The sequence below is a fragment of the Buteo buteo genome, chromosome 5 (genome assembly GCF_964188355.1).
Source record: "Buteo buteo chromosome 5, bButBut1.hap1.1, whole genome shotgun sequence".
Taxonomy (NCBI): domain Eukaryota; kingdom Metazoa; phylum Chordata; class Aves; order Accipitriformes; family Accipitridae; genus Buteo; species Buteo buteo.
Window position 1 is genome coordinate 24856553 of NC_134175.1, and position 24279 is coordinate 24880831.

General features: G+C 38.2%; 1 protein-coding gene and 1 long non-coding RNA gene across 3 annotated transcripts; one reads left to right on the plus strand and one right to left on the minus strand.

Annotated features, from left to right (window-relative positions):
• The first annotated feature begins 14 nt into the window (after positions 1–14).
• Positions 15–15120, plus strand: NDUFS1 (NADH:ubiquinone oxidoreductase core subunit S1). Of its 2 annotated transcripts, XM_075028241.1 has the most exons (19): positions 15–329; positions 1119–1186; positions 1423–1514; positions 2983–3090; positions 3892–3968; positions 4061–4142; positions 4246–4376; positions 5109–5294; positions 5767–5901; positions 6316–6430; positions 7427–7572; positions 8177–8305; positions 9494–9623; positions 10114–10274; positions 11861–12015; positions 12618–12793; positions 13546–13680; positions 13877–13949; positions 14305–15120. In XM_075028241.1, the coding sequence occupies exons 2-19, from the start codon at positions 1123–1125 to the stop codon at positions 14394–14396; spliced, it is 2187 nt and encodes a 728-aa protein (XP_074884342.1). In that variant the 5' UTR covers positions 15–329; positions 1119–1122; the 3' UTR covers positions 14397–15120. The 2 variants fall into 2 exon arrangements, with proteins under 2 accessions (XP_074884342.1, XP_074884343.1); XM_075028242.1 differs by lacking the exons at positions 3892–3968; positions 4061–4142.
• On the minus strand, positions 3042–24269 carry LOC142031205 (uncharacterized). The gene is made up of 3 exons (XR_012650450.1): positions 24084–24269; positions 10571–10630; positions 3042–3620 (listed from the first exon to the last, which is right to left on the minus strand). It is a non-coding gene; the product is annotated as an uncharacterized LOC142031205 (long non-coding RNA).
• Between the last annotated feature and the right edge of the window lie 10 nt (positions 24270–24279).

Consider the following 24279-nt stretch of genomic DNA (forward strand, 5'->3'; position numbering starts at 1 on the left):
TGCCGGAGTTGGGCCAGGAGCGAAGCGGAAGGAGACGGAAATTGCCGAGGGTGGGGTGTCCGACGGTGGCCGAGAAGGTGCCGGGAAGAACGGCGGAAATTGCCGAGTTCCTTCGTTCGCCGGCAATCTTGACGGAAGTCCCCGAAGCGGCCAGTCCCGAAGATTGCCGAACGCGCGCGTCGCCGAGGCTGCCCGCTCCGGAGATTACCGAAGGAGGCTCCGGGGAGCGGCGGAAAGGCCCGAGGCCGCCGCCGTAGAGGCCCAGGCGGAGGGCAGCCCCTGCAGCGGCGGGGAAGGCCGAGGCGCCTCGGCCGCCCGTCCCGCGCCAGGTAGCGGCGGACGTCCGCGGCAGGGACGGCGGCGGCGGCGGCGCCGTTTTCCCGGTGCCCTTGACGGGCTCGGCGGCGGGCCGGGGTCTGCCCGGCGAGCAGCGGCGGAGGCGCCGACAAGGTGACCCCCGCCGCGGGCCGTGCCCTCGGCCCCGGCGCTGTGGCGGAGAGCCCCGCCGGCGGGGCCGGGGCCGGCGGGCCCGCCGCCGAGCTGCGCCGTCTGGCGAGGCCCCGGCGCCGTCCCTGCGGGAGCGGGGCCCGGCGGGGACGGGGCGGGCAGGCGCCCGGCGCGGCGGTCCGCTGCAGGCGGAGAGCCCGCTTGGCTTCTGGCTGCAGCCGCCCCTCGGGGCGGCGGCGAAGCGCTTGGGGGGTGCGTGGGGGGTGAGGGGGTGTGTGTGGGGGGGTGTAGCTTTGCGTGCGTTCGTAAACACGGACCGGTTGCAGAGGAGCTGCCACCCGTTCTCTATGGCTGCTCGTCCTTCGTCCGTGCTCCTGGCAGCTCTTGCAGAGTTAGTGGCTTGAGCTGGGCTGCCAGCTGTTTATCAGCGTGACGTTCACCATTTTTAACGTAAGGTGGCATACATACCTACGAAGTATAGGTAGTTACAAGAAGAGAACCGTATCTTGCAGTTTAAGAATGTAGCTTCTTATTCTCTTATAACTCTGCACATATAGGTGCGTACGTGCTTTTTTGTAACTGGCATAGAAGTTTTTACTCTGCCTGTTTAAAACCTATCACCAAACACTTGAACTGATAAACACTTTGTGCTGTTTCCTCTCTTGCCAAAGCACCATGCTTCAACTGCCTGCTGTCCGCAGGACCTTAGCTGGGGTCGCCCAGTCCTCCAGAGTGTGTGGTAAGTGTCTCTAGTTCATGCGTGTGTGTATGGGGATAAAATTCATGTATGTGACATTAACTTACTGAAGGGCATGTATGCGTGCGTTGTTCACAGCTCTGGAATTCTACGTTGTGCTCTTTCTAGAACTCAGGTTCTATCAGTACTGTATAACTGTAAGATAAGGAGTGTGGGGTCTGATGGTTTGCATCTAGCAGTAACTGAAAGTTTTTGCTTTCTTTTTCCATGACTCTCAGGGCGTACAACTGCGACAGCAGCCAGCAACCAAATAGAGGTTTTTGTGGATGGTCATCCTGTATTGGTGAACCCAGGAACCACAGTACTTCAGGTGCGGGGAGTGGCATGCTGAATTTTTCTTGGACTCCCCGTTGTGCTTCTTGCCAGCATGTTCTATTCTATATAGCAAAAAAAAACCCAAACCCAAACCCTTTACATTGTTTCTTGCAATTCTTTAGGGGTGTTTTCACTGACTGTGATGCAATTTCATGTGGCAGAAATTCTTTGGGGAGTTCAGTGTTTGAAAAAGAAGCATCTGCCGTGATTGTCTGAAAGAAGATGCATGCAGCATGAATCCTGACTGCAAAAACCTATGCAATGCAATAACAGACACTGATAAATTCTAGTTGAAATTCTAGCTCTGAACTCTACGTGACCTGGTAGTCTTTTAGAACCTGTTAATTTTGTATCTTACTAAAGTGGTGTCTCTGGTAAATGAGGGATTGTCTCCTTTTGGTTATTAGTTCTTATGATTCAGAATGCTGATCCTTCATTGCTTTTATTCATCTTGGTGTGGGAAGAAATAGAATCTGGATCTCCCAGCCTGTACTCAGCGTTGTTGCTTTCCAGGCCAAAATTTCAAGTAGATCTTTTTCCAGTCGAACTTCTTTTTAAGAAGCCATTAAATGGGGATGTGGTACAGTGAGTTAGAACACTAAAGCACATAGTGTTTATTTAAAAAATATATCCCTCATTCTTTGGATACAAGTTACAAATTTATTTAGGCATCAGAATACCCTCAGCAGGAGTCTAGTGTAAAATTTTCTTAAATGCTATTTTTTATTAGCTTTTTAGTTTTGCTTACATGTGATAATTTGTTGCAGAAATCATGAGTAAAATTAGATCTTGTTAGTTCATTTTTATTGAATTCAGTGGTATTTCTTCTGGCCGGCATAGCTAGTGCTATAGCATAGATCCCATCAGCCATGGGGATTTTACGCAGGAAAGGCTGTCTTTATCTGTTCTCTGGAAATTTGTCATCTCTCTCCTCTTAAGTCTTCTTCAGATATGGCATGGAAGTACGTTTCTTTGAGTTTGGGGTTCTACTGAAGTTGAAGATTGACTATGCTCCAGTACCTTTATAGAGAGTATCCATGTTGTTGAATTACCAGAAATCATTATGCCCAGTGTTGTTTCCTTTATATTTTTCAAATGTTCCTTTTAAGCACTTTTCTGTAAATAGTGCATATGTACTTTAAAAAGTTATATGTATTGCTAGTGTCCTATCTATTAGAGAGAATTCTCTCTATTCTTGGAGGAAAGAATGAAAGAGAGGTCAGTTCTCATTTCCTCGATCAGGTACAAATTTTGGAAAAAATATGTTTGTGATTGATAACCTGACATGTTTTTGCTTGATCACAAATTTTTATTTATGGTCACTTCTTAAGATGAAAGGTCAAATGTGCTATATTCCTGAGCACTAATACTGTTAGTCTTTGAAAAACTGAATAATGTTTTATGAGGTGAAGCTGAAAGGTCTAACTAAAATTTAATTTTCCTTTGTTTCTTATTCTTTATAGGCCTGTGAAAAGGCTGGAATTCAGATACCTCGTTTTTGTTACCATGATCGTCTCTCGGTTGCTGGAAACTGTAGGATGTGTCTTGTGGAAATAGAGAAAGCCCCAAAGGTATTGTATGTGTTTCATAGGAATAGCAATTTTATGCTGTGCTTAGGGCCTAGTTTAAATCTTGTAAATAACTGTTTGTACTGTCGTTAGCACACAAATTGTTGTCATTCAGCTGCTCAAAGCAGTTTTTTCCCTTGTCCCCACTGGACCACAGTGATTGCCTATGGATCAAAGTCGGTTCTTGGGTTCTTATGGGTTATCTTGCTGCTGGACCTGAGCATTAGATAGCTGTGTGTTTTCAGTCAGATATATCTTTGTTCTGTAATTCAGCCTTCAGCCGCACATTTTCAGCTGATATGACACAAATGGTAAACTTCAGATACTGTATGATTCAGCTGTAGGATCAGTGTCTGCAGGTTTGTTCTAGCTAAGTAGAGATTGTAGTTACTTATTAGTTTATATTTTAATGCATTATGTACCATTGATGTCTGTTGCAAAATAATAGTTGACTTCAGGATTGAACGCTGTCTTCATTGCCTTATATCTGTTACAACTGACTTTCTTCTTGCTGTAACTGCTTGAATTGGAACCTGAAAGTGTAAAATTTTTAACTTTAAAAATAAATAAATCATAACTAATTTAACCTTTTTTATAGCAGATTATTAATAAATATGGTTTCTAGTGACTTTATTGGTTAGACTTTCTTCTTTTTTTCCTTGCAGATACCTTTTTAATTCTACAACACATTAAATTAATAACAGATGCCTATGTAAGAGTTTGGGGGGAGGGAGAAGTTGGGGGTTGTGCTCATATTGAGAAGAAATATGTTGTGTTCATGCTTGCTTTTTATGATTATTGTAGCCAGTTGCTGCTTGTGCCATGCCAGTTATGAAGGGCTGGAACATACTGACAAACTCTGAGAAGTCCAGGAAAGCAAGGTGCCTTTCTTTTAGCCTCCTATAGCTGATTAGTTTTACTAGCTGCTAAATGATCTAAAATTGACTTGAACTTTAATTCCTGAACCCAACAGAGAGGGTGTAATGGAGTTCCTATTGGCAAATCACCCACTGGACTGTCCTATCTGTGATCAGGGTGGAGAATGTGATCTACAGGTACAACATCCAATTAAATTGTGTATGTATTAATACTATTGTCTTAGGTGAAATTGTGCTTTCCAGCAGCCTGGATATGTCTGTTTTCTGTTGTCTGTTCTAGGATCAATCGATGATGTTTGGCAGTGATAGGAGTAGATTTAGAGAGGGAAAACGTGCTGTGGAGGACAAGAACATTGGCCCATTAGTCAAAACAATCATGACACGGTGTATACAGTGCACTCGATGTATCAGGTAATGTCCTTTATTTTTCACTGGAGAGACTACTGAGCAGGCATATTTATATCAGTTTGTTACTTGTAAAAGAAACTCCGTGAGGGGCAGTCAATTTTTTTTAATTTCTTTTCTGACTGTACTGAGGAATTTTGTTTCTGGTAGGGACTGATAGTTTACCAGAGCTACCAGACAGCTGTCCTACAGGAAATAGAGAGAGATGGCCAAAACGTGAAAGTGAAACCAGAATTCTACAGGGCAGAACTGGTCCTGTGGTGTTAGTGCCAGAATGGATTTTAAAAGATTGACTTCCTCAGCCATGGTTGCAAGATTTGTTTATTCTTGACAACCTCTAGTAGTTACGTTTATGCTGTTCTGTAGTCCTGAGATTCAGTACCAGCGTACTTGAGCCAGATGGAGAAGAATACAATATACCCGCCTAGTTCTAGAAAGAACTTGTTAGTTAGGACTGATCTTGGATGCAGACTGTCAAATTCAATGAGCACTGAACTGGTCTGGTTTTTGATTTAACTCCCACCTAGTTTTTGTAGCCCCATCTGAATGAAATTTTGGAGATGTATAGTCCTCTATGTGGTGGCACTGACTAATGCATCTAAACAATTGTTTTCTTCTTTCAGGTGTATGAACTAAGGCTAATGTTTTATCTTAAGAAAAAGAGATAAGGGCTGAAAAATGTGCTGTGTTGCTATTGTACATTCCAGATTTGTTTTTCATTCTTTTTGCATCTGCCAGGTTTGCTAGTGAGGTTGCAGGGGTAGATGACTTGGGAACGACTGGAAGAGGAAACGATATGCAAGTGGGTACTTATGTTGAAAAAATGTTCATGTCCGAGTTATCAGGAAATATTATTGACATCTGCCCAGTTGGTGCTCTTACCTCCAAGCCATATGCCTTTACTGCACGCCCATGGGAGACAAGGTATGTATCTTAACTCATACTGAAGATGCAGCTTTCTCTGTCATACACTTTATCTTATGTCCATCTATGATACCAAAGGTTTTCTCTGATTTTTATTCTCTGCATTTTTATTGTAGACTTTTCTGTAGACTGAATCTAAGATAAATTCTGTTATTTACTCACAGCTTATTCAAGAAAGGAAGAATGTTATAGTTTGTAGACTATTCTTCCCTTTTTTATTACTCTAAAATGTTTTGGACTTGTAGGTTGTGCTGATTGCTCAGTAAAAACAATGTGTATGAAGGAAAATTCACATTCATTAACTCAGTAATTGTTGAGGATCTTACTTAAAATAATGTTGTGAAACCAAGCTCTTACATGCATATCTAAAGCTAAACCTACAGCGCTTTTTTGTTGTTGTTTTGTTTGTTACGCAGTCTGTGGCTGCTTGTATACAGAACACTGCAAATGGTTTATTTGTTCTTCTGCACAGGAAAGTAGAGTCAATTGATGTTCTTGATGCAGTTGGAAGCAACATCATAGTGAGCACGAGAACTGGAGAAGTGATGAGAATTTTGCCAAGGCTGCATGAAGATATCAACGAGGAATGGATATCTGACAAAACAAGGTGTGTGGGAGGTGTTTGAACCCATGTGTGCCTTTATGCACACATTAAAGGCATGCTTTGTAGAACCAAAAATGTGGATGGTAGCACTGACTTCTGGATTCCACTGTTAATATTGTAAAGCTATAGTGAAGAATAAGTGGTAAAACATGTTTTTAATACTGTAATTGAAGCTACTGAGTTTTCTAATGTTTTCATTTTTGTAGCTTTTTTTTTTACAGTAACTTTTTGATTTGTATTGTGGATTTTTTTTGCTTGTTTTTGAGAAGGAAAAGTTAAACTTTCAGGGGAAATATTTCATGTGTTTCGCTTTTCTAATTGTTGCAAGTTGTTAAAAAACCTCAGTCGTAGAAAATATTTAGTATACACAATTATCTTTGTCTTTGCTCTTTCATAATATTAGTGGTGTTCACTTAGGTTTGCTTATGATGGTCTGAAGCGTCAGAGACTTACTCAGCCAATGATCAAAAATGAGAAAGGACTGTTTGTTTATGCCTCATGGGAGGATGTATTAACTCGTGTTGCTGGTGTGGTAAGAACAATTTTCAATATGCAGTGTAAAATTAATTTCTAAAGCTGGACATACTACAATGATTAATATGAAAACAGTTATATAGAAAAGAGCTTTTTTCTTTAAGGTTAGAGGGGAGCATTTGACTTCTAATCCATTGTATTTCCACTTAAACATCTTCTTTTGAGTATTATTTCCTGTTTAATGGATTAGACCATCTCAAGAACTTTGTCTTATCATGATTTCATTTGGGACATTGGGAGAGAAATTACTTTTATTTAAATAGGAAACTAAACTGTTCCTTCAGAAATTTAAGAGGAAGCAACTTCCCTCAATTACTCTGATCTATCTGAAGACTTTAAATTTATATAATCTGTGCTATCACCACTTTTGCCATCAAAGCCATTAATTCTGTATTACTTATATCTGAATTTTGCTTGCCTCAGTGCTTTCTCTGTGTGGTGATTGATTCTGCTGCTCAAATGAAGTGCTGCATGACTGCTTTGGATTTTGATTAAAAATTTTATGTGGGACGAAGTAGAATTGAATAACTGTAATTGAACTTTCCTCAAGGATGTTTTTACCCATGGTACAGTAGCAGGGTTTGTTAAGAAAGCTATTGCTTCTCAGATAATGCCTTTGAGTTGAGTTTACTACCTGAGCTTGGGTTATGGAAGTTTGTATTCTGTCTGCACTCTAGCTTCATTAAAATAAAAGCATTCACCTATCTTTCTCTCCTCACCACACCAAATGAGAATTAGCCACATCTGAGCAATAACTCAAGTGGGAGAGACCTGCACAGAATACAGAGAGCTGTTCTTTGCTTATCATGATTTTTGAAGGAGCTGGAGTTGCTGCCTTGCAGAAGTCAGACACTGCTGATCAGTTTGTGCTACTCCAGGCCACCGGTTGCACTGCTGGCTTTGGCACATCCTAATGTTACAAACGTTTACCTGGGCCAAATGGGAATTTATTTAAATGGTTTCTTTTGCTTATGTTTATACTTTCTCTCTCCAGCTACAGGCTGTCAAAGGTAAGGAAGTAGCAGCAATTGTAGGAGGACTGGTGGATGCAGAAGCGCTAATAGCTCTGAAAGACCTCCTGAATAGAGTAAACTGTGATACGCTCTGCACGGAAGAGGTCTTCCCTACTGCCGGAGCTGGGTAAGAGTTCAGGCAAAGTTTGTCTATAATTAGTATGTTAATAGACTTATGGAAAGATTCTGAAATGACCAAGGATACCAATTGCTGATGCATTAGCAGGTTTTGTTTGAATTTACAATATTCATTTATAGAGAGTATTTATGGATTGTGAGTTGATACATAGCGACTACTACAGCAAGGGTTGTACACTTTACTGTATGTTCAGGCTGCTGCAGTTTAACAGTAGGCTACTGAAAGCCAGCTACACTCTGTTGTAAGTTGGATAATTTAGTCTATTTCTATTTGTGTTGTGAAAACTATAGTACAATTATGACCTTGTAAACTGTGTAATAGTAGGTGAAGTTTGTGAAGGCTGACAATAACTGTAACTGTAGGAAATACCCACATTGCAATTCCTTTAATATTTTGCTGTCTCTCATATTCATGAAAGGGAGAAGCTCTTACTTTTTATTTGGGTTAGTAATTCAGCTTGAGAAATCTCTTCTTTCCCTTTTTCTTCTTGAGATGAAAAAACATTTTGAGCATCTAGAATCTTTACTATATCTTTATTCCTTCCCTTTACTGAATTCTCATCCTCTTTCTTTCTTATATCATTTTGTTATAGCACAGATTTACGCTCTAACTACCTGCTTAATACCAAGATTGCCGGAGTGGAGGAGGCAGATGTCCTGCTTCTGGTTGGCACCAATCCACGCTTTGAGGCACCACTTTTCAATGCTAGAATTCGAAAGAGGTTTGTATTCCTTGGTGGTAAATAAGCATGCAGATCCATCTGGATTTGATACAATGCTCAGGTGGAGCTGTAGGCAGTAAGTCGAGAGCATTCATTCAGATGGTCTCAGTGGATTTAGTTCACGTTTTAGTAAAGGGAATGGTGATATATGTATAGAAAAAGGGGGGGTCTCTTCTACCTGTAGTGTATAGCTATGTTTTGTTCATTCTCACTTTGACATTTTACATAAGTTCATATACTCAGACATTTATCCCTTTGTTACATTATACAGACACCTCAGATTTTCTGTCTTACAGAAGTTTGTTAAAGCATATTCCTTAAAGAATTAATTTCAGCATCAGTTTGCTGGTTTTTGTATTGTCGTTGTAAAAAATCAGACTTGCTGATTTTAGAAGCGGTCATTCAAGTAATGTGGCTTTCCCAAACTTCTGAACATAGCTAATTGAACTTCAACAAGATATTTCAGCAGGAGACAACTGAGGTTTATAAAAGCCCTGTCCTTCCTAATGCTGGGATCTTCCAAAATACATAGTTTCAAACAATAATAGCCTTAAAATTTTGAGAGGAAAAAATGCAATGAAATTTATGAATTATTCATATATTTTTTATAAGTCTGTGCTATGAGAAACTGCAAAAAAGGAAAAATTTCTAACCAGCTAAATTTTTCTGTTTATCTAAGAAATAGGTGGATTTCTAAAACCATGAGCACTGTCAAATTCAGAATTTTTTCTTCCTACAAATGACTTTAACTTCAATTCTGAAGTACCTAAGAGTTAAGTCAAGCTAAAGAAAATAGTAGCTGTAGGTATGGGGTGTTTTTTGTTTTGTTTTGTTTGTCTTTGCCTAACACTGGAAAAAGTGGTTTAAAGCTGTAGCACCTCATTTTGTGCAACATTTTTTCCACTGAATTGGCAAAAGTTTGAGGGGAGGAGGGAAACGAATTATGAACTTCTCATGTAAGGTGTGTTGCTGCACTGGTCCCAGAATGTATGTAGAGAAACCCTTAAACTTGCTTAACAGTCAGAATAATGCTAAACCGCATGTTACCAAAGCAATGAATGCTGTTTAAATTCCTTTGAAAGAATTTGCATCCTATTTCAAGTTATTGCTAAAATTATAATTAGTGGCTTTGGTTGAGTAAAACTCTGTATTTCTTTGATTTTTATAAAATGTTTGCTGTGTTTTCAGCTGGCTTCACAATGACTTGCAAGTGGCCCTTGTTGGCTCTCCTGTGAATTTGACCTACACGTATGATCATCTAGGAGAGTCCCCACAGATACTCCAGGACATTGCTTCTGGAAAACATGCATTCTCCAAGGTACACACAACCTAAGAGCGTGACTGTTAAATTTCAGATGCATTGAATAATAATCTGAATTCCCCACAAAGACAGATTTGAAGAGAAGTACCATGTTGTATATGGGGTTATTGGCTTTTAATCAAATGCAGAGATGAGGTAATGATTAGTGTGCACCAAGTGTGTGTGAACTGTTTAATATATTCAGGTGTGTAAAACTTCGCAGTATAGGAAACTCCTGGAATATTTCTTGATATAAACCAGGCTGTTTCAGCCGCTGCTGTTCCCACTTAAATGTCTGGTTATCAAGAGTATAGTTCTGTATTGACAGGGTAGTGTACTGCTTTTAGCAGTTTCTCTTGGCTTTATCTCTAAATGAAACAAAGACCATTTCAGAACTGTAGCTTTGCATGGAAGACTTATGTAGAAATTATCGAGTTTATTACATTGTGGGTACCAAGAATTGTCTTCAGAGCTGTGAAATTAATTTCTTGATTCTTTACTTGCACAGGTCCTCGACCAGGCCAAAAAGCCTATGGTGGTGGTAGGTAGTGCAGCACTGCAGCGCAGTGACGGAGCAGCTATCCATGCTGCCGTTTCCACCATTGCACAAAATGCCAGGACTAAAAGCGGTGTTGGTTCTGATTGGAAAGTCATGAACATCCTCCACAGGTTTGCTTTAAAGCTTTTTTGGGAGCCACTTTTGTTCAGGCTGGGCCTACACAAGTTACCACATTGTATCTCTGTGGATTTCTTTATGTACACACAAGGGGCTTATCAGGTTAGAACCTGTAGGGAGTATAAAAAATGGAAGTACAAACTAGCAGAAACTTCATAATAAAAATGTATTCCTTGACCTGGCAAACTTTTCAGGCTCTCCATGCGATTTTGCTATTCTTTTATATTTAAATGTAGAATTTAAAGTTTAAATTTAGAGGTATAGAACACAAGAGAGCTTAATAACTTACCACAGTGCTCAGTAGAATGCACAGCAGACCAGTGTCACTTGCTAAATGATTGCTATTTAGCTAGGGGAAGAAAAACAAACAAAATGGCAAAAGTATTTAAATAATATGGTTTCTTATAATATTCCTTTTACTGTACTTTAACTGAATAGTTAATAGAAAAGCTTCAAAGCTTTTCATTTTAGGGCTTTTGATCTTAGTTATTCAGTTTATTGGGATATTACTCCTTTTAATAGGCAAGCTTCTCTTGGGACAGTCCTTTCCCACTCTCTTTCTAAAACTCCATCTGTCAAACTGACAATCTCTGTAAAGGAAAAATAATTTCAGCAAATGTAGTGGCACTCAGATTCAGAGAATCAACAAAATCCTTCTGCCAAAAGCAGCTTCATTGATGTAAAACTAGTATAGCAACAGCAGGGCTTGGTCCTCTGAAGGAAACTTGAATATAAAATCCTGCTGTTGAAACTAAAACATTTAATACCAAAACACTGATGGGTTAAAGAACGCTCACGATACCTTTTTCACATGTGGTTTGGCAGTCTTTCATGCTACTGACTTTCATGCTTTTGGTACACCATCCTCTCTACCTTAAGTGTAAACAGCAACTTAACTTACTGGAACCTATATGTCTGACTAGGTCAGACAAACATGAGTAACATTGAAAGATCTGTATGGAGAGAATCTTTTTTCGTTTAAATATAATTGTAAGTCTGGCACCTGATTATGCAGGATTATGCAAAACTGTTTCTTTGGAAAAGAAAAAGACTGCCAGAAAATGAGAATGATTATTTCATTCTTTTAAAAGTATTTTTATTTGTGAATAAATGAATAGTGTTGAAATAGTGGTCTTAAGTCTTAGATGCTTCAGAGTAGCTGACAGTGCAGTAACTGGTCTTTCATCTTCCACATGAGTGCCTTAAATTAAAGGCCTGTTGAGTTCAATTCATAGCTGAAATGTCATCTGGAACATCAAGGTTCACAAGTGAGTTGCCTGCCAGTAGGCCCTGACCTGGAATGTCTGCCTTTATTTTGCTATCCCATCTTAAACAGGTGAGATTCTCCATGAAAACTTCAAATGGCATTAGTTTGTCAAAATGGAAAACCAGCCTGATATCCTGTCAAATACTCTGTCAAAATTTTCAGCTGCCTTTATGCTTCATTTTTGTCCTGTTACCGTTAGACACATCTTACGTACCTCTTAAATGTTTAGTTAAAAAAAGAAGTTAGGTCTGTTTTGATGTGAGAGGGAGAATTCTGAAATAACTTGAAGTTGTAATGTGTTTGTTCCTACAGGGTTGCAAGCCAGGTAGCTGCTTTGGATCTGGGTTTCAAACCAGGAGTGGAGGCAATTAGGAAAAATCTTCCCAAAGTATTGTATCTCTTGGGAGCAGATTCGGGTTGTATAACACGTCAGGATTTGCCAAAGGATTGTTTTATCATCTATCAAGGTACTTAGTAGATGTAAATGAAGAAATGTTGCTATCTAATATATTGAGAGAAAGCCTAAACAGTGGTATATTCTTACAAACAAACCTGACCCTCTGATAAATTCTAGCCTTTATTTTCTGCCAAGAAACGGAACTTCCAACACATAACCGAGATACTGGTTACCTATTTCTTAGGTACAACTGAGAAACTGTTGATGAGTAATAAGGGAATATAAACCAGTTTGGTCTTCTGGAGCATAGGTTCAAACCTGGCAGACAAAACAACGTTGGTTCCCAACTGTTCTATCATAACAAAACATGGTCTTAGCCTAATTCACTAAGCATCCTTGTTCCAGGAGCCCCCCAAAGCTGAGTGGCTATAGAGACTGAACTACCATTTACTACTGCTTGTAGTCCATTCATTCTCCCCAAAGTATTAGCCAAGATAGACCTCAGAACAGTCAGTGTAGTAGGTTTTATATTACTGGGTTAAGTGAACCTTAGAAACTCCTTTTTTCTGGGAACACAGAAATTCTGTATTGTGTTAGTAAAACATTAATTTTTATTTTGACTTACTTATGTCTTACATGGTTGTATACTGTTTCCTCCTTCCATGTATTTAGGACATCATGGGGATGTGGGAGCTCCCATGGCTGATGTTATTCTCCCAGGGGCAGCATATACAGAGAAGGCAGCCACATATGTGAATACGGAGGGTAGGGCCCAGCAGACAAGAGTAGCAGTAACACCTCCTGGGATGGCGAGGGAAGACTGGAGAATTATTAGAGCTGTCTCTGAGGTACTGTTGCTGTTATAGATTGCTTCTAATAAAAGTATACTGAGAGGTTGAGTTCCTTATATATTGAAAAGTGTTTCCAAAAAGGAGGTACATTTTCAGGGAAATACATGACCGTAGTCTTAAGAAGTAATGTTTTGTATTGAATCCTTTGTTACTTCTGTGAGTTAAATCATATTGTTTTCCTTTTGAGGATAGCACTAATATTGTAGCTGCTGTGTGCTATTGGAACACATAATAGGTGAAGCTTTGTCTGCAAATTCTGCTGGTCTTCATGAAGTGCTTTAGCAGAAACTGGTGGGAAGATGCAGTTTGTTGCTTTTTAGAAATAAAACAACATGAACTCTGAGGACAGGATCTGGTATCATTAGATAAGTTCAAGTATGTGCTTACTAGTCACTGGGAACAAGATGCATTGAGAATTGCATCAACTTTTGTCATTTGGTGGTAACCTAGGGAAAGTACAAGTGACATCTGTATGGAAAAAGAAAAGTACTTCTCGTCTTTTTTTTTTTCATTTGTAGAGCAAACAGGACAGCCTAGTTGTTTTTTTTTTAACATGGGGTTAACTGTAGGCATCAGAAGTCTAACAGAATACTGTGACTTTGCTTCTGTTTGTATATTATAATTGCCTGTGTTTTCAGGAGTGCAGATTTTTCCTGGTTTTACTTTAGGTATGTTAATGGATTGGTAATCTAAACCACTATGTATTAAATCCCTAGACTTGATGTCATTTCTTTCTGTGAATCTCTTAGTTGGCTGGTATGACCTTGCCTTATGAGAACCTTGATCAAATACGGAAGCGTTTAGAAGAAGTATCTCCTAATCTGGTTCGATACGATGATGTGGAAGAGGCTAACTACTTCAGCCAGGCAAATGAATTGTCAAAGGTAACCAAACCTGAAGCATCTGAGCATGATTTAGTGCTGTTACATAGCTGGATGCATTTTAAAGAAATAGGTCTCCTTCATATGTAGTACTACAAGCATTCTTTGACCTGCAGTGAATGCAGAATTTACTGAACAGATGCATTGATAATGAGTTCCTATCATAAAGCTGACTTTCTTTTTTTTTTTCCTGCCACAGTTAGTGAAGCAACAGCTTCTTGCTGATCCTCTTGTTCCACCTCAGCTCACAATAAAAGACTTTTATATGACAGGTATGTATAGTATAGCCTTTCCATTCTGAAACCAGCCATACATTTTACTTAGCTTTACAGAAAGATTCTTATGAGGCATTTAAAGCTTTCCACTAAGATATATGTAGGATTTGAGTCTTTTGAAGAAACAAAATTTTCCAGTAAAATTATTTGGAATTTGCATAAAGCACAGACTATTGGACTGTTTTTTCAACTAAGCCATTTTCTTCCTCCTCTTTGTATGCAGTCCTGTACTAAATCTCTTTTATATTATGTCTGTATAATTTTGAAAATGAACAGTTATAACACACTGACTGGGGTTTTTTGGTGGTGGTTGTTTGTTTTGTGGTTGTTTTTTGTTTGTTTGTTTTTTCAGATTCAATCAGTAGAGCATCCCAGACAATGGCCAAGTGTGTGAAAGCTGTTGTTGAAGGTGCTCATGCAGTAGAAGAGCCAGCCAGCTGCTAGAGACTAACCAGACTGCTACCACCTCCATCCAAGTATTTGTTGCAGTTCCCTGCTGTGACCGATTTTTTTTGTTTGTTTGTTTTCAGAATCTATTTGCTAGGTCATTGTATTTTTCTTCTCTTCATTCACATTTTCATCAGTTCAAATAGTCCCATAACATTATAGGACTGTTGTGTCTGAGAGAACATGCAGCACTCAACTCGCTGTATGTACCCAGAGGCAGAGTACATGATGATTGTATACAAATAAATTATAATACCAAACAATCCATTACCTATGTAATTCATATAGCTCATGCTGCTTGCATGAAAAGAACTCAGTAAGCAACTTGGACTCAGTAAGTCTTGATTTGCTAGGAACAGGTCTACATGGCAAAAATACTAGGTTGTAACTTCTTCCAGAGTATTCCAGTATCTTAATTTTAAGCACTGGTGAGAGTATGAACATGTCATTTTTGCACTTTCAGAGCAAGTTGTCCCTCTTAAGTCAAACATACCTGGTTTATGTCAGTGTTCAGACCTACTACTGCTCTAGATATTTGTATGATTCTCCATTTCATTTCAGCTGAGAAACTACTCAGGGGGGAAATAAAAATAATTTTCACGTCGTGAAAAAGAAAAGCAGTTTTCACACAGCTTCCTCATATTGAACTGCTTAAAAAATTTAGCATAAAGATAAAGGCCTTCAGCTACACCAGTTCAAATACAGAAAAGATCTTGGAATAGTTTCTCTGTGTGCTGATTTTTTCATAGCAAAGTGGGGGAAGGGGTTGTGTGTGGTGGTGTCTTGTCTTTTTTTTTTAAGCTTTAGAATTACTTCAAAACAGCGACTTTGTTATGTTGGTTAATGTATGTTTGGAAGAAAGATAGCTTCCTCTTCAACAGGCTACTAGGGTAATAAGGTTTAGAATAATCCTTCCAGGAATCATGCAAATAGGAATGGTATCATAAAGCCATCACTCCAATTTCATTTAAAAAAAAAAAAAAAAAAAGTGTTAATTTTGCAGGAGGAAAAGCTAAATTTTTCAGTGTAGAATAATACTAAGTGCATGACAGTGCTGCTGTAAAAGCCTTAGCTTTATAAAATTCCTTTTTTCTTCCATGCTTGAAATTTTTCAGTAACAAGCAAGTAATTTTTTTTAAAATTGTTTTCCTTCTGCCCAGGAAGAAAACTCTTCCTGGTTATCCTGGTATAGTCCAGTGTCATTACAGTAGCTGACTAAGTCTTAAATCTTGGATGTTGTTTGACTTCACCTGCCATCTTCCAGTTACCAACAGGGTCAGTTCTCGTGGTGGTACAAAATAAAGACAACTATTCACTTAATTCAAAGGTACTACTATGCATGTTAATGATACATCTAGAAATTTTGTAGTCTGTTTTTAATGTGGCAGTTCACAGGACCCTGTAGCATGTATGTCCATGTGTGTGACCAAGTAGAGCCTAAAACTTTCATGTTGTCCTTGCAGAACATTACTTCTTTAGGAGGAAGAGGGGTTTATGGCAGGGACATAGCAAAAGAAGAATGTGCGTGAGAACATATGCCAAAAGCAAGGCAGTTGCCTTTTCTCACAGATGGTAGGTTTAAGAGGAAAGGGTGTAACTGAATCCTATATTCAGTAAAACATTTGGTTCTCAGGTTCCTAGGATGAAAACCTTTTTCTTTTTTTTTTTCCTGAAAATCCATGTTGTACAAACACAGAGGAATAATTTCAGCTATGCAACAAGCCAGTTGTCACTACTTCAAAATTTATAAAGGTTCAAAAGCTTTAGAGATTTTTTTTTTTCTGTAAATGTTATAGCTTTATTTAACTTTGGGAGCTCTGGCACACAGACTTTTTATTTTTTTGAAAGCTCTGCATCCTTCAGTTAGTGTGTATAGGAGATCCTTATTTCTATTCAAAAAGTGTCTAGCCCTTACCTTGAAAGACAAACAGGATAAGTAGTACATGTGGTGCTGTCTGTCCTGCTTTTATCCTCTTTCCCACCTAACTAGTCACCAAGTATAGAACTTTTCAGCCAAACTTGATAATGGCAACAAGGCTCTCTACAAATTTGACTATTGGAAACTAGATAGTAAAGAGATATCAAGATTAGCATTCTTATCAACTGAGTTTACAGTGTAGCCCTTCCCTTGTCTCTTCTGTTTGCTCTGGTGGCTGGAGAGTTAGCACATATGTGGACTTTCACCCAGCTAGTGATAAAAGGATAGTAGGGGTCTGCAAAGGAAGGGAGTTGATGTAGGCTGGGCAAAGTATTGGAACAAAAATTACAGAAAAAGGGCTATTCATGCAATTTAGTGCTGTTTATTTTAAAAAAGTTTATGGTTTGTGCTACTACTTGCTGGTTCTAAAGCTGCAATCTCGGATTACAGCAGAGCATGCTAAGAAGGCAGCAATGAAGAGCTGGGATGATGGGATGAACGTGCTCCAAGTATTGCTCTTGACTGTTAAAGTAAGGGCTTATTAGCTAGGTGATACATTGCCTGAACGGTCAGTTCTGCTGATGCAGCTCACTTCCAAATGCAGCGTTGGTGGGTGCATTTATCCAGACTCTGTTGGGGGGTGGGCAGGGGGGTTATTTTACTTTTATTTTAAAGCGAAGACCAGAACTGAAGGAGGTTTAATTCCCCAAGTGCAGCCCTAGTACCACCTGGTGGCCAACTGGCAGAATTTCTCACTGGTTGGATTACCCATTATGCTCCAGAAGCCTTCATCTCACTTATTCCTGTACACTCCTCCCTGCACCGACAGCAGGACAAAGAACAGGTATGTGTCTGGGAGAGAGATGGATGGGTTTAGTCATTAAGTATCTTCTCAACACAGCACTGCATAAACATAGCTCTTGTGTGCAAGCAATTAACCCCAAACATGGCTTAGATTAAATTTTGCCTTTATGTAGTCTTGCCTTCAGCAGAAAGTTATGGGGACTGGAGAAGGAAGAGGCTGTGTTAATTCAAGGTAAAACCCTACTAAGCACTGCCATTTTCAAGCAAGTTTAGGCCAGGTTAACACCAGCAGTCAGATTAAAGAGAAAAGAACTTTGTCAAAATACTGCAGGCAGATTTAAGCATCTAAGTCTAAAGCTGGGATTTTAGAACAAATTTTTTTTTTAAAACCCTGTTCAATAGCCACCTTCCTGGAAGCACCAGCATCCCTGCAGTTCTAGAGGGAGACTGCTTTAAATTCTGGGCAATTTAGTGAGCTTCTTACCAGACTATGTGGTCCCAAATGGAAGTCAAGTCAAACTGAGGTATGTTCTCAGCAAGACTCTGAAACAGCCAACAAAACTAGGCCATTCATAAAAATAGTGGTAATTGACTCTTTTTAATGTATTTTGAAGTCTAGCTCAAGGCAAAAAAGGAAGTGTCTAGCATTTCTCCATGAAGTAAAATATTTGGGATCAGTGCCTCTTCTGAGGCTGACAGATTCTTGCCAGACAATGGCTGCTGTCTGTTTGGTTGAGGGATGTGCTGTATATTACTGCTGAAGCTGATAGAAAAGCAGCTCAGATTCATAGAGCTGAAGAAAAAGCAGAGCAGCAGCCTGGCATCGGCCTTAATCCAAAGAGAAAAGGTAATAAAACCTCATCTCTATCCCTGTCCCCACATGCCTGCTCCTCATAAAATACTCCAACACTGGCTAAGCCAAAACATCCTCTTCCAAAACAAGACAGTCTCTTAATAATGATTTGTTGTGTTGTCCTTTGAATATGCAATTGGAATAAATCACTTTCAGTGATGAAGGGTTGAAGGACTGACTCTTTCAAGGCACTGACAGGACATGAACAGAGAAAGTGCTAACAAGCATACTGATAGAAGAGGACTTAATTATGACTACCATCGTGGAAAAAAATTAGCCATAAGTAGGTGGGGAATTATGGAGAGCACCTAAAAGTTAAGGACTTCACTGACAACTGAAGTAAGCTTTTTATCAGGAGTACAAGAATATGTTTTATGGGGTAAGTTCTATCGGAGTTACCTGAGAAGTTGCCTTGTTCAAGAAGCAGTTTTTAAATTCCTATTTAAAAAAACCCATCACAACCTATTATTCATTTATTAATAGATATTAACATATTTATTATTATTCATAAAATGTCAAAGGGGCACAAGTACGTTTGGGAATGAAACACTGAAGTTTACAGAGAGTCACAAGGAAAACTTTGTGCAGAAACAAACCCTCAATCCTTTACTGGGGGGGGGGCTCACACAAGTCATGGTCCTCTCTGTTGTGTAAGGTTTTATGCAAAAGACACTTTACAGTAATGCATATTAGCTGATGGAATGACTCAGCAATGTGTCCCAAAGTACCTGGGTATCCCCAACTCCCCACAACAGAGAAATGGCACAAAGTCATATAAAACCTTGCGATTCAAACTCTCTCTGAGTGACTCTAATCAGCAAAGCCTGCTATGCTAACCACTGTTAAATTTTCCTCCAGCTACACGCAAGCATCCGTTCACAGTTCCTAATGCTGAGAAGCCTACTGAGATTTAGAGGCCTCTTTGCATAGTAAGATACAATAGCTGGTAGAGACATCTCCTCCCTGTGATGCTAATACTGAATTTTGAATACACTTAACTAATATTTCAAAGAAATAATTTTATTTCTTCTTGTCACCTTCTGTACACCTCTATGTTTGAAATGGATCAGAGAGGAGAACCATGCATCAAAAAGAAACATACTAAGAGCAAAAAGCTTTGTGTATAACAAGTAACTTTCAAAATTCACTGGGATCTCATGACCCTAGACACTAATTAAGCCTTATGCTTCGATGTTAGCTCAACTCCCAACTATTTTTGAAAAATCCTGTCCTGCATGCTTTTAATTTCTGAATTATCCGTCACAGGATGTTCTACACCTGTGTTTGAAGCATCTTACACTGGCTACTCTCAGAAGACCTAAGAGATCGCTGATTTGGTCCAGAGTGGGAATTCTCATCTTTACAATTTGCAGTGATGCCAAAGACCCACTCTAACCTTAATGTACATGAGTAACTGAACTAACAGCAGAAAGAAGGACTGGTGATAAAGTGTGTAGCTTCTTAACCGCTTACAGTCAATTACAGTTAATGAAACATCAATAGACAGAAGCAGATAGTAAAAATACAATAGTATACCTTGAATTAACAGTGGGCTTCCCAGTAAAATGGGACTGTATTAGAGCATTCTGCTGGGACAGTTTACTCCATTAATTTGTTTTCTATTTAAGGAACTCTCCACAGATGCCTGTCATGTACTCTGGACAGCCTTCCCGCAATTAACAGACTTACTATTTTGTCTTTGCTGAGCTTCAAGAAGACAATACCACGTATTTAATGCACATTAAAATACATGTTGATAATGAAGAACAGATGAGTTAAGCCTTAGTTAATTACTATTTTCAGTACAGTTCACTATCAATTAATTATATTATCATGCAATAGCTAGCATACGTCTGCTCCCAGTTGGTTAAATACTTCTGCAACTATACTCCTACTGAAGTCCACAGCAAAAGTCCCATTGCTCCAATAAGCTTTAATGAAGCCCCTAAGACTCAGGAAAACAAGGCCAGTCATCTGTACTTGTTGCTTTGCTAGCATTTATGACTTTTAAATGAAGTAAAGTGAAGTTACTCTGTTCTATATACGGTTTCTCCTATACTTTCAGCTGTGCTATCTGCCACGTAGGAGTGCACTAAAACATGGGTTTGAAGGAGTTTAGAGCTGAATTTATGCCATAACTTGGGTATATTTGCTAGAGAAAAATCCTTGGACTGTAGACAATGGTTTTAGTATAGGGACTCTGATGTTTTGAAAAGTGGCAAAAAGCATGCTGGTTATTAAATACATGCTACTGCAGCAGACAGGGTAACTGAAATTCAGATATTCTAGAGACAACCACTGCAATAAAATTTCCATGTTAAAGAACTGTTGAAAAGTAGGAATAAGCATTTTTCAATAATACTAATATGCTGGGCTTTAATGGTTAGCTTGACCACAGAACTGACCACAATTAAATAGACCAATACCACATAAAACTGCTGCTCAAGACATTGCTTAGAAAAATGTATCTCATCATAATTTTGGCTTTTATTTAATGTCACCTTTTTCAGTGTTTAAATGCCTAAAACAAGATCTTCTATACAAATGTGGCTCTACATACAAAAGTCTCTAATGAACATCTACATGCTTAGAGTTGTTCCGCCCCTTCACAATATTCACCTGCATTTTAAATAAACTGCTGATCCCTTTCACAAGCATTTGAAGACATGGGAACGGTCTCCTCAGAATGTATGTGTCTTTCAAGGAGTAATAGCAAGATGTTGACATTATAACACTATTTGCGGAAAACTCCAGACTCTTTACTACATGCATAGAGTCTAAGTCACGCTTCAGAAATTCCTGAGGTCTGGACTTGGGGTGCATCTGACCTTGGGAGAGAGTCAAGGTTCATTTCTTGATGCAGCTTCCTCCAAGTCACTGGTATACAACCTAAAGCATCTATTCCATTACTTTTATTAGACTCACAAAGCTTATTCACTATGTCACTGCCCTCTGTCTCACTATTAGTACCAGTAAGACACATCAGTGAAGTATGCCTCATTAGCCAGAAACTAGTGATTTAGGGAAAATTAATGTTCTTTGACCACTGTCTGCTCAAGCGTACAGTAGGTTTATTGGCTGGAACAGTTGGTCCAGGGATGTGGCCACTTTAAAGTCGAGGCAGACAGATCTATTCTGTAACTAAGAAATGGAATTTCTAGAATACTATTCTTCATGTTGTACAGGGGATGTTTCTTGCTTTGGGTTTACACACCGTCCTTGTACAGGAATCTCAGAGTCCAATTTGTTCTCCAACATAATTTCAGAGCACTGCTTTACTCTATCAAAATGATGTATCTCCCAACTTAAGTCTTGTCGATAAGGCAAACAATTTTTTTTTTAAATCTTCTTTTAATTCTGCATTACTAAAGCTAGCAGACTTTGCTCCTCTAGGGCGTTACTGTGTAACATTTTGTTGTTTATAACAAAATAATATTTGCAATTTTTAGTAAGTTACTGAAAAGCAAATCCTTTTAATCCTCTCAGGTAAATAAACAAAGTTTGATTAAATAAAATCCTCCATTCATAACATACAGATTTTAATTTCTCTGTTGAATGATTACACAATAGTCCATGTAACTAAGATCTAGTGAATTTTTCCTCCTTACTTTGTCCTCCGTAAAAAGAGTCAGGATTTTTCACACAAGACACTAAAAAATAGCCCATTTCAGTTTTCCTATTCCAAACTAGATTCAAAATGTTTCTCCTTTCCCTTAGCATTAAAGCTTCTGGCTTTGCAACTAACACACATTAAATAGATCTCAGGATGTCACCAAAATGTGTAATGCTACTATGATGCATGTTTAAATTTAGGCATGCAAGTAATGCGATTAAAGTCAGTATCTGCAAAGTCAAGCTCATAAGCCAAATAAAGGGTTTAATATTGTTTCTGTGTTCAGGTTCTCAAGTGCTTTCATAGCCATTTCTCTAACATGTATCATCTGCATCCCATTTAAAAAAAATACTAAGATACCCTCAGTGTGCTGTACAGATATTCTCAAGAGTACCACAGAAAGACAGTATAGACCAGTTGTTCATGGTATGCCTCTTCCTAAAACACTGACAATTTCTTAATAGTGCAATAAAAAGAACTAACTTGAATTATAGTTGAATTATAGAGAACTACTGAATTACAGTTAAAAGTAGCAATTCTCTTGTTTAACACAGTGCTAGATAGAAGACCACTTAGCGCAGAAACTTGAATTCAGGACTCTAGCAAAACCCTACCGACTTGGTAAGAGTTTTACCCAAGTAAGTATTGAGTGATTCTTCAAACACTTCTGAATTGTTAATCAGGCCTACAAGCACCTGAAAAACTGGGGTCTGAGAATTTGGTCCTTTATTTATTTAGAAAAAAAGAAAAGGAAATATTAGTTTATGCTGCATTTGTTGAATTTCTGAATACATTGAGATAATATATTCATAATATTTCAAAAGGAGTTTTTTAATCATCCCATATATGACCAGCATTTGTAATCCCTGTCATTCCTGTAATGAATTTTAGATATAGAATATAGAAGTATTTTATGTTTAAATATCTTACAAAAAGAATTGTTATACTCCATGCTCCAAAGCACACAATAATGACTGGTAAGTTTATGAAGTGCCCTAATTATCGCATTACTTTATACAAAATATAAAATCTTTTAAAATACGATAAGAGCAACATATTTGATTATTTTTTGTTTTTCTAATGTGAGAGCAGAATAATGCATTTAATGGATTAATAATATGATACAGAAAAACACCTCCTATGCAATAACTCCATAGAACGCAACACTGGATTATTAAAATGTGCTAGGTAGACTAACCATAATTTTAAAAAATTCCCGCTGAACAAAAAGTACACAGTTTGACACAAACACCAGCTGACTTATACGTTAATTCAAACTAATTTATCTAAATGAAAAACCCACTATAAACAAACTATACTAGCTAAGGAGACTCACAAAGTATGTTTTGAGAAGGGAATGTATCTAAATTCAGGATAATTTAAATTTTTTTTTTTTTTAAGATTAGAGTAACTGAGCTAAAACAACAAATTTTAAATTTGACAGAGGAGGGAGAGAGGTTGGTAACATACTAAGTAATTCAACACGTTCATTCATATGACCTTAGTCTAACTGCAGTTCAATTAGGCTATAGCACCTGAATAATTTCTACAATGGAAAAAACTTATTTTTTTTTTTATGTATAGCTCATTAGTTTCCTAATTATTTCCTCTTCCTTCAGGACAAATAAAAGGAACCTTTGCAGTTCATCTCTGAACAGGGGTGTGCATAGTCCTATTGTAAGAAACATTATCATAGGTCTGCTGAATACAGTGATCAGTGTCTTCACCTATAGATAAACCGTAGCATCTCACATTGTTTTGACAGCATTTCATATATTTTTTACAATCTAATAAAAACATTGCAACAAAGAAAAACACAACGGCTGTTTTATATTACAAGATACTGTAGTATAAATTTAATGCATTTCTCAATTCTGTAAAGAAGTCAGGAATAATAGTATTCATAAATATCAGGAACAAAGCCCCCAAATCAAAACAGTAACTTAAAAAGAACCAAAAGAGGCTTTAGAAGCCTGCAAAGTGCTTTGAAAACATTAAAACCAAAACTCAACTATTGCCTCCAAATTTCTTGCTATGAGCTTTATTTTTTCACATCCCATCCTGCAGGGCAGACAATTGCTAAATTTATGACAGATTAGTAGAATTTCTCAGATATATATCACAGGTTCCACTCACTTGCATTAAATCCCCCATAGCTTCTCTATATGGCCTACTCTAGGAAAAAAAAAAAAAAAAAAAGGCAAAAAGCAAAAAGCTGTTTTTTCCTACCAGTACATTCAGTTTTATTTACAATGCCTTGAGAGAAAGACGTAATGGTACAGTTACACCAAACTAGCCCACATCAATCTCAGCTGTTCTACTGAGAGTACAAGTACCAAAAAAAAAAGTTACACTAACTTTCACAGTTACACATTAATTTTAGAACTACCACACAACGACAAAAAAGTTATCAACTTTATAAATTACAGGAGAAAACCACGAATTTTTAATTTTTAAAGAAAAACAAAGTTACTAAAAATATATTTTTTACCGTACCTCCTTTTAATTTTTTTTCCAGAAAGCTGATCTTAACAGGTTATAAAGAAAATTATTTCTTCAGCCACATGCCTTTGTATTTTATCTTTATTTAAAATAAAAAGTCACATAAATGATAAAAAATTTGGTTTTGGCCATGTGGCTCCCTCCCCCAAATTGACACTTTATAAAAACCTTCTGTACTTTTTTTCCCCCT